The sequence below is a fragment of the Amblyomma americanum genome, chromosome 2, assembly GCF_052857255.1.
Source record: "Amblyomma americanum isolate KBUSLIRL-KWMA chromosome 2, ASM5285725v1, whole genome shotgun sequence".
NCBI classification, from domain to species: domain Eukaryota; kingdom Metazoa; phylum Arthropoda; class Arachnida; order Ixodida; family Ixodidae; genus Amblyomma; species Amblyomma americanum.
Window position 1 is genome coordinate 35459999 of NC_135498.1, and position 10838 is coordinate 35470836.

At 43.5% G+C, this 10838-nt stretch overlaps 1 protein-coding gene across 2 annotated transcripts; it reads right to left on the reverse strand.

The window, feature by feature from the left end:
* Positions 1-363: 363 nt before the first annotated feature.
* On the reverse strand, positions 364-10820 carry Gos28 (golgi SNAP receptor complex member Gos28). Of its 2 annotated transcripts, none has more exons than XR_013312507.1 (8): positions 10728-10783; positions 9293-9398; positions 8293-8371; positions 6675-6871; positions 5196-5267; positions 5070-5099; positions 2125-3337; positions 364-1250 (listed from the first exon to the last, which is right to left on the reverse strand). XR_013312507.1 is itself a non-coding variant. In XM_077653849.1 (8 exons), exons 1-8 carry the CDS (start codon positions 10756-10758, stop codon positions 651-653), a joined length of 723 nt encoding a protein of 240 aa, XP_077509975.1. In that variant the 5' UTR covers positions 10759-10820; the 3' UTR covers positions 507-650. The 2 variants fall into 2 exon arrangements, 1 of the variants encoding a protein (XP_077509975.1); XM_077653849.1 differs by having other exon boundaries at positions 507-775; positions 3255-3337; positions 10728-10820.
* Between the last annotated feature and the right edge of the window lie 18 nt (positions 10821-10838).

A 10838-nucleotide genomic window follows, 5' to 3' on the forward strand; every position in this document is an offset into this window, starting at 1 on the left:
GCGTATTTCCTCTAAGCAAATGCTTGCCTGTTCCCAAGGGTCTATTTGTAATCGTCGAAAACGGCACAAAATATATGAAGGAGAATGCATTATCACCTAATTTCGCTTCACACTAACCAAAAAGGGTAGGTTTAGCTACAGAAACTACCTGGTGTGTGGGGGGGATCTTATTTGCGCAGTTTGCATTTCTATTTCTTGAAACTTTATCCGCTGAACAAAAAATAAACGGCGACTGCAGTTTTCACGAACGAAACATTCCCTCAGATTAACCCATGCTAAACACGAAGAACTAAACTAGTAGCCCATCCTCTATGCCAATATGCTCTTTTCCAAACATCGTGCAAGGAAAAGATACAAACGCAATTTATCATTCAAAATACTTTATTCCCACTTAGAAAACAAACGTGTTACAGCTGTGCAATGTCTTGTTTTATTTCGTTTTTTTTTCCCCGGCAGCATAAAGGTAAACTATGTACAGGTCAATATAACATACATATTTTACAACCAACATCGATGGGGAATCAACCACGACCTTTGATTTCATTAAAAACGCACAAAAGTTTCTAGCACGGGTTTTGGCGCGCTCGCGAAGAGAGGAGCCAGATGCGGCTGGTAGCAGGACAACAGTAGCAGCAGCAGCCACAATGATCTCAATGGGTAATGTACAGCAACAGCAGCACTGTGCATGTCCCAATGACCAGGCCCAGGATGATGGAGTCCCTCCGTTTGCGCAGGTTGATCCTCTGCACTAGGCTGTTGATCATGGGAAAGCGGTCGTCGGTGCTGTTAAGGAAGCACTGCTGTGGCAGAAACGATTCACACCCACTGCAGTAGACCCCTTAAGTGCCACCTGGCTCTGTGCAAAACAATTTGGTCTTGGGTATAAAAACCTTTGCTATAAACTACCTGCAGAATTGAAAAACATACTTGCACAAAAAGGACAAGGAGAAAGAACACATACAACATGCACAGTACGCATGTGCATGTTGTTTGTATTCCTTCCTTTGTCTTTGTCCTCGTGCTATGTTTCTCAAGAATGAACAAACTGGGCAACACCAAGAAATTTAATTGAACATATTCCCTGCAAAACTCCTGTAGCTGCATTGCTCTATTGCACACTTCTAACTTGACAAACAGCTCAGAACTTTTATCAGTACTATGGCTCAACTAAGTTTGCTCTTTGGAACCCTTGTTGCACTCCTAAGCACTGTACGCTTAGAAATTCCACAAAACTGTTGTAATTTATACCCCTGTCACACGGGACATTTAATGACATTCACAACGAATGTTATTGCCTGCTGGCGTTCCCGTTCTACACGGGTACACAAAATGGCATTTGCAAATGATGGCGATGTCCATCGGCTAACTGCTATACAGCAGAACGTTACAAATCATGTTTTTCATACACATATTTTATGTTTATTGCTAGTATCACACTGTTACACATTAATACACTCTTTAAAAATTTTTTGCAACGCCTTGCGGCAGCAATAGTCAACAAGCAATCCACTGAAATATCCAAAGCAAGACCGGCTCAAAGCCGCTCACGATCCCTCCCGTACATGCCGCCCGCACTTCCTCCCGCTGTCGGCACAATGGAGGGCTGCGAAATTGGTGCCGAATTCTTGACGTTTCGTCGTCAGTCCAACACGCCTTCTGCTGGGCTGGCGAAGCTGCAGAGTTGTTTTCCATTGCGAGCACTGAAGGCAAATGGAGTGATGACCACGCTACTCAGGCAAGATGGAGGACGGTTTGTAAACAAACGCGGCCGTCTCTACAGTAACTGGCGGCAACTGGGAACAAGAGTGTAGTTGCGCAAATCGCTTCAAATACCTTATTTTACGTCAAAAAATTATTGAAAAGTTCATTGCAGCAATTAAAATAAAGTTTTCTTTGAATACGTTTTGTTCTCGCTAATCAGTTTTGTAATTTTTCGCCAAGCCGCTGTCGTCGAGATTACACAGGTCGCGCGTGCATGAGTTCGGGAAACTCATTCAATGGGCGAATGTCGTTAGCTGTGAATGTCATTGACTGTGCCCGTGTAGCAGCGAAAAAAACGCCATTCAAACGTAATGTCATTCGCTGCGAATGACACTCAACGTCCCGTGTGACAGGGGTATTAGCAAACAACGGATTACACTAATACCATCAACCTATGCTATTGGTAACTGATGATAAAGGGCAAATGAAAAGCAGCATCCATAATAATTAGAAGACATGGTAGTACTACGGTAAATAAGCTACCTTCCAACATAATCTACAGAGGGCTCATAAGGACAATAAGAGCGAAGGTTTGGGCCAGGGGCTGGCCTATGTTCAGTGAAAAAACAGTAACAAGAGGCAAGGACAAGAGAAAGAAGGCACACAACACCTCACTAATGCAGCTGAGGTTACCGTAGTGTCACGTACCTTCTCTCTCTCGTCCCTGTCTTCTGTTGCACCTGTTCATTCGCTAATCGAGGCTATTTCAGACAGGGTAATGAATAATTCAGCTGCAAGATAGTCGCAAATGACGTCATTACATTTCCAATACAAAAATATAGTTTGGTTTATGGGGGTTTAACGTCCCAAAGTGACTCAGGCTCTGAGGGACGCCGTAGTGAGGGGCTCCGGAAATTTCGACCACCTGGGTTTCTTGAACGTGCACTGACGTCGCACGGTACACGGGCCTCTAGAATTTCGCCTCCATCGAAATTCGACCGCCGCGGCCGGGATTGAACCCGCGTCTTTCGGGTCAGCAGCCGAGCGCCGTAACCACTCAACCACCGCGGCAGCTCAAAAATATAGTAAGTGCTACCGCAGTTCTCATTAGCACCTTGCGACTGCTAGATTTGCAGTTTTAAAGCAGTAGCATCATTATATTTTCAGGCATCAAGATTCTCACATGACTACTGCGCAACAGACTTGTTCTACTGTTCTCTCTCTCTCTCCCTCACAGAGAGAGAGAGCCAGGAATAACATCAGAATAAGAACGACCTTGACACTGAACTTTGACACAACTCAGATTCAACAGTTTTGAGGTTGAAATCGGACATGCTTTAGCTGTTATAAATTTACAAGTTACACCTGCCAAACAACACTAGTGAACAAAGAAGGCTTACAGTAAAGCTGATGAACTGATAACTGGTTTGTTCGCTCTTTCAATAAAATCGTAGCTGACTTGCAAAAGGCTTCGCCATGCTGTTAACACTCATACCCGGCACACAGCAGAAAAACACAAGGGGAACGAAACGTAAAATGCAGCCAAAGGATACTGGCCAGAGTGGTCATCTTGGTCTGAATGGCCTTCAGGGCATTGCGCTGACTCAACAGCTCATCCTTTGTTCGCATGGCAATACTGGAAAAAAGAAGCAGGCCAGACATCACGCACAAGCCCTAAGACAGGTGATGCATCTCATATCAAGGAGCACAGATGCCATCCAGCCCTCCTGTGGTGTCGGTAAGTACATTTGGCAGCAACGTTAGCAAATAAATACAAAACACCTTTGTGCTAAACACAAGTCAGCATGAAGCACTTATATGACTGGCAACTGTAAGCTGTAATTTAGTGACAATAACACGTGGACTTATAGCACGAGATATCAGAGCCTTTACTAGCACATATCCTTGCCCACAACACAGGAAATGCAATTGATGTTTTCCAGAAAAATTTGTTGCAGCACAGCATGACTGCATTGCATATAAAACATTCACTAATGGATGATTCTTCATTCTGCAACCACTATGTTCAATGTATGTAGGTTCCTTTATTTCTGAGTAAAACCACAATTTTTCCAATTTCTAAATCCTAACCAAGATAAAAAAAAAAGGAACAGGCAAAGCCTCATTTCTACCGAAAGGTTACCTCCATAAAATGAAACCGATTTAATTGCTCTCCGCCTTCTTTCACCTTTGGCCCTGACCATTCAAGGCAAGGAAGGCTTCGCATCTGGATGAGGTCAGACAGTACCTCTTACAAGCTGCGCCCGAAAACTGCGTTGGCATTAACGTAGCAAGCACCGTCTCTCGCTTCATGCGTGGCAAACGGCAACTGTTATACTTCTGCAACTAACTGGTCCCTGCAATGATTTTCACTGAGGGTAAGAAAAGCCAACATACTGACAGCTACTGAATCACCCAACATCCTCTTGGAAAAATTTTCGGTCTGGCTTATGTAGTACCAGATATTGGCGATTAAAAACAGCCCTCTGCCTTTTCCCTCTCAAGACTCAAGTGAGCCAGAAAAAAAAAAAGGACTACAGGCCTGGAGCCAGCTACGCCCATCAAAACAGCATCAGGCCAACACAGCTTGGTTGTTCACTTCTTCTTTTTTGTTGCTTGCTCTCCCGCCACGGTATGACAATAAGGCGGAAAGTGGAAGGGTGCAAGGTCTCCAGTAGGCAGTGCACACCACCTCATTTGCCTACTTTGACAGCAAATACAATGTTGCGGTTTTTGTGTGCCACTCACTGCCGACATCACGTACGCCTTACAAAGTTAAAGAAAAAATTCACGTGACACACCGCTGCCAGGCGTCAACGTGAGGCGCGAGAACGGGAATTGAAAAAAAATGATTTGTAAATTATCACCCCACTTTGGAGGAGCACTCAACAGCATTTACTCTACATAATGCACGCATTTTATAGCCAACTTGAAAACTGTTCCATAGGTACTAAGTATACGAAGAGGTCTGATAGGTCTAAAATGAGCACGATAATGCTATGAATGCAGACAATAACAGAGGCAGAGCAAAGCTGCTGGAAGCAAGCAGAAAGAAAACACGGCAACTTGGAAAACAGTTCCTTTTTGTGACCTAGCTTTGCATAGCTTGTTTGTGGAATTACAGCTATTTGTTACCCGCGACAAGATGGGTGCAGTGAGCTATTTCTCCTCTTTGGTAAAAACCTGAAAAAAAAAAAAAACTACTTCTGCATGTGGAACCGTTCCGAGAACAAAATGACTGCCGTATTTTTTATTTAGAATAAAACCTGATTTTAAACCTATGCCCTCTAAGAATTTAAGCATATGCTGCCAAAGAGTATTACTCAAATGAGGGTCCAGCAAAAGTGTCCACAAACAGTTCTACTCACTTTATCTGCTCATGCACGAGACGGTCTGAACTGAAATGAAAAGACAGGGCAAAAATTCTTTAGCTACAACTGAATAGGCAAAAAAGTAGAAGAACAAACCAATAAGACAGTAACATGAACACCTACTTTTTGATATGCTCATGTTCCTTCAAGTAGCCTTCAGACCGCCGGTTCAGGCTGGAGGAATTCTTATAGGAGCTGAAACGAAGACAACAACAAACACGTTACGGAAAGAAACATCAACCTGCTCCACACTTTGCCGAAAGGTAAGTGTAAAAGTGAAGTCAAATGTTCTGCAAGGTGACAAAGAAAGAAAGGAAGAGGTCTATGAGCTCACACTAAACTCTTGTATGTTCATGAATGCTATCATAAGGAGTCACACACAACATTAAAAGCAAGCAAGGCTCGCACATGCTTCTCTTGTGCCTTTTATGCAATCGCGAGACCTAAAATATTTGGTGTAAGTTAGGGTACCAGAGTTCAAACTACAACTGCTGAATGCTGTTCACTCTGAAGATGGTCTGTGGCTTCCTTCAAGCAGTCTCACCTACAGCCTAGCCAGTAACTTCCATATACCGGTTGTTTTGGTGAAAGTGAACCAGAATTTTTAAAAACAGGCTTTCTGAGGTATGAAGGTGGCTTCTGTGGCACAATAATACCTGCACTGGCGGACATCACAAAACAGGTGAATACAGTTGAACATTTTCTGATAATTAACTTTTAACTAAGGCAGAACCTGGTAAGGTAGAAACCTGGTTGCCATTAGAGATTTATAGCCAGTCGTTAGCAATACCCGTATCAGTTTTTAGAATTTTGAAAACTCGATTACCCTCAGCGCTGTGGTGCAACAAATTCTAACTACATTGTGCCAAAATATGCGCGCTTTCGAAAAGCATGCATGCAGGCAGAGCAACTCTCCAGTGCATGTAACTAGCTAGAATAGCCAAACTTTGTCGAGCTACAGCCTTAACGGTAATCAAGTTTTCGAAATTCTAAAAACTGATACGGCTATTACTAACAACCAGCCACAAACCCCTAAATGCAACCAGGTGTCTAAAAAAATAATAAACAGAAATCAGTCGAGCGGCTAACTAGATAACATTATTCAACCGCTTTATGATGTCCTACAACACAGGAATTGTGCTGCAGAAGCTGCCTTCATACCTCAAAAAGCCTATTCTTAAAAAATTCTGTTTCACTTATCCTGAAAGGCCTGGTATATATAAAAAAAAATTCTGTATTCCTCTCCACGTTCTCCTCAATGCCACCACTCTGTACCTACTTCTAAGCTAAATAGTATTAGGCATTCCGTACACATCTGTGCTATTTTACTGCTGCTGCAATCTTACACCTCGGGCCGTGTACATCGCTGCACTATGGGACCTCGTCCTCTACTTAGGAAGGTAAAAACCTTCTGTATTGCTTTGTTGCGCATGGCTGCCATGACAATAATGATTGACTGAATTAGCACTCTTTATACGGACACATGCTGTAAATTGTACATAAAAACCACGTATAAAAAAAAGTGAAACCATCAAGAAAGCAAAATGCCCATGAAACAACACGTTATGTGCGCACACACAAGGCACGGGGTGAAGCACCTACTCAATGTCCCTGCGCACGGATCCCAGCAGCAGGTCCCGCTCTCGGTGGGCCTGGACGTTGGTGCGCGTCTTGTGGAACTCGCGGGCATAGTCCTGCAGAATGTCGCGGTGGCGCTGCAGTGTGTGCAGCACCGTGGCACTGGGCGCTCCCCCGCTCGCCGTCTGCACCTGGCTCATCTGGTCGTTCACCTCACCCAGCTGGATGGATGGCACCACCACGTGACAAGGAAAAACATAGTGAGAGGTGGCATGATGCTAACGAGTACGATGCAGGGCTCCTGAAGCTCATCAGCAGAGGAGGACCTCAGCTGAGCTTTTGATCGTGATCCTTCTTTGGTTGCTGCTTGCACACCCACTTTAGCCTAATCCTATCACAGGTATCGAAGGATAGGCTGTATATTTAAGCAGATACTAAGAAAAGCGCTACTTTTGTTCTGTGTAGAAATCGGCTGCTTACTTGCAGAAAGCTGCTGGTGGTGAAACCTGCGTTTTAATTTTTTTGGCCTTTTCTAGATTATAAAGACCTAATTGTTAGTGGTTGTAGCCTGTGTGTCATACAAGTACAAGCTAGATGGGAAGGGACAAAGAAAAGTGGGGACCCTGCCCATGGCATGTATGCCCAATGCAGTCAAGAGCCTGTGAAATGGTTGCACACAGCGACCCTATTGAATGCAGTCCGCAAAAGACAGCATTCCTTCAAAAGCAGACCACCTAAAGGCCCACTATTGCACAGTGCGAGTACAGAACATCCAAAAATTGGGCAAATGACACAAAGCGAAATCACGTAGCTTTCTGGTTATTTTTTTCTCAAGTTTGTCCCACCTACCTACCCATTTTTTTTGTTATGTTTTTCGGGAATTAATTTGGTGGTTAAAGGGCCAACAGAAACGCACTGCGCATTCCTACTCCTATAGTCGGATACAACTTAAGTCTGCAGTGAAGCTCCCCCCATATTCAGGGCCGCTGCACAGAATTCCTCCACGACAAAAAAGTAGTCCGTTGTTAAATCTTTTCTTGTTACCTAAACAAGAAGCAAATCACAAGAAAAAAATTATAAGTTCTAAAATTTTGATAGCTGGCTCGTTTAATAAAGTCACAGCATTAAAAAGCTGATTTCGTTTACTGTTGTGATTGGCTAGCGGAGCAATACAGGACGCCGCGGACCGCGGCACAGTGTTGACAACTGCTGTTTTTTTAAGTTGTATCCTACTATAGCTTAAAACGGTAAGAAGAAACATCAAGGAAGGCAGCAGCAGCCACCGTTACACTATCGTCACACTGAATGTTGTACTGAAGGAGAGCCTAGTGTGAACCCACATTTTTGTCACAGAAATGGGGATTTGTGCAGCACTAACTCAATTCATTTCAATTTTTTTTACTGAATATAAACTGAAATTTTGGGATTGCAGTTCAGCCTTGACTAGTGGTCCAATTGAAGGTTTCACAGGAGGTCTGTTCATCGCCTCCATACTTAGCCCGAGCGAGAATGAAACTGTTTCACATCTACCGTGTTCCACAATCATTTGTCCCTGATAGTGCACACGAGACACAAGGTTGCACAGGCGCACTTAAACTGCAAGGTGACAAAAAAGAAGCAAGAAAAGCTGGCAGGTGCTTACCTTGGTTAGCAGTTGCTCTATTTCCAAAGTCATTGTCTCAAACATGTGGTCCCTGCCAAGCAATGGGGCAGTGTCATGGCTATGCGGGTCAGAAAAAGAAATATACGCATTCAGGCAGTTTCCAAAACAATGTAAAAGCAATAGATTACAAATGTCAACAACGAACACCATACTTGCTGCCTCAAGCTCCTGTAGCGAGAAGTAACAAACATGTTAACAGCACACAACAGCAGATTTCAGATTTAATAAGCGCTGGTAGATAACGACTCACAGTTAAGTTGCAGAAAAAGTAAAAGGACAAAAGAACTGCAGTGTGTAAAGAATGAGGACATTTCCACCTGCACAGTATGTGCCATTATAAATAATGATTACATCACATAGACTGTGTAATAACACCCATAATGATGCGTACGGTTTAGAGCGTAGTTGCGAATGATCCTTCATATTTGATTCAACACACTCTTCATGTGCAGCAACTGCAAACACTTGCAAATCATTACAGGTCATACTCAATGGCTTTGCAGCCTTATTTTACACAAAAGCGGCAACTGCTTAACAGTTCACATTTTGATAATGATCTCCCTCCAAAAGAGCCCTCAAACACTTGTCATTTTGCCATCTCTCATGAACCATGGCTATTCAGCCGCTAAAGAGGCATTTGTTGTGTCAATGAGACTGCTGGCCAGTTTACTTATACAAGAGGAGCAAATGGAAAGTACATTCAAGAGCACATTGTTGGAAAAAGTGACGGAAAAAAAAATGAAAGAAAGCCCACACAATGGCCCACAGTCTGTGCAGCATTCACAATGCTGCGAGTATTGCACTGATTTTAACCCTGCACCATCCAACACTCTAGCAATGGCGAAGAGGAAAAAGAAAACTGCCAACGACATCACGTAGGTCAGTAGCTGAACACATTTAAATGCTTTCTATTGTCTCAAGATTTTTTATCCAGCAGGTGCAAAAAAAAAAAAGGAATTGATGGATGCCAACACCTCACCTCTCATTCCTGAGCTCTCTGGAACCAAAGCCAGTGCCGAGCTTGCTGAATGAGACAAGCTTGAGGTCGATTTCATTTTCAAGCTGACGTGCTTGTTTTCGTAAATCTGCAAAACAAGAAAAGAAAAAAGAAAAACTCATCACAGATAAAGAGAACTCTTATGAGGTGGAAAAAAACAACAATGCAATAGACAAATAAGCAAATTAAATGCGCCACATTAAACATGACAAAACATGTATTTGACTGTAAACAACCACGATCATTTTTCGTTATACTGAGAGTTCGTACAAGTCAAACTTGTAAGAATGGCACCATAAGCAACATAATTTTTACATGCAAGTCAAATCTCTCTACCACTGCTATTAAACTACTAAAACAATGAGGCTGCGCCTGTCACTTGTGTTTGCTGTCTTTGTGCATCAAAACAAAAATTCAAGCTGTAAAAAAAAAATTTACAACAAGAGGCAGCACCTCAGAGTTCGGGGCGAAGTCAAATTCGGCCATTTGCGCCAAAAGCGCACATTCCAAATGGACAACAAACCCCGGTCACTCTCATAAGATTATAAAGCAGCAAATTTAAAAGAACGTACCCCGAGAAAGAACAAAAGTCGCATAAGACGCTGCTCGAAAAAAAACCCGACTGTTCCGGGTGCTTGCGCGCTTTTTGTTTCTTCCATCAACGCGGAGAACATTATTTAGCATTCAATTCTCATACTAGACAAGCGCCATTTGCCAGTTCCGCGATATCCGATTGGCATGGGGAAATCGCAACGACAGTCCACTGACGCGGAATAAATTCCGCTGCAGCTACACAGCATAAGGCTCCTACGGATTGTGCTGTCATTCCAGTCAGGGATACATCATGAACTTTAGCAAGAACCGAAAACAAGCTCAAGCTTATTCCAGGTCACAGTCGCAACAATCAATTGAAAAGAGGAAAGGGGTATGACCCAACAATCAACAAACACACCATTAGCTCCCAGGAGCTGCGACTAAGGAGTCATTCTTTCAACAAGAACAGAGAAAATGACGACATGAATTACGAACACCAGAGACAGCGCTCACGATGGGCCCATACCGCCCATACGTCAAAACGCGGAAATTGTATCAAGCGTTTGACCACATCGCGGAAGCGTCGGTCGCTGAATAGCGACCCAACTCCAAATGTGCAACATCTCTAGCCAAATCAATTAAGGAGCAAGGTTTCGCGGAAGCCTTTTTGCTGTCAACGCTTTCGCTGCCAACACACATTAGCGACCAACCACGTATGCCGTGGCTCTGTGCGATGACTGACGGCTCCTGTCAGCCCCGCGCTTCTAGTTCTAGGGCAGCAAAAATGCGCGCCCGGTGGGAAGCTGGTAACACGACGTGCATTAAATAACGCGCAGCACAATTAGTTCGACGCCGGCGGCAAGAAATGAATACAATCGCATACCTTCCAACGCGTAACCACCGGACGCCATCATCTAAAGCATCTAAAGAAACAAATGTGTATTGCTGCTTGATTTGCTCGCAAGGTCGCGCTAAGAGCGTATTAAAAGCAAAT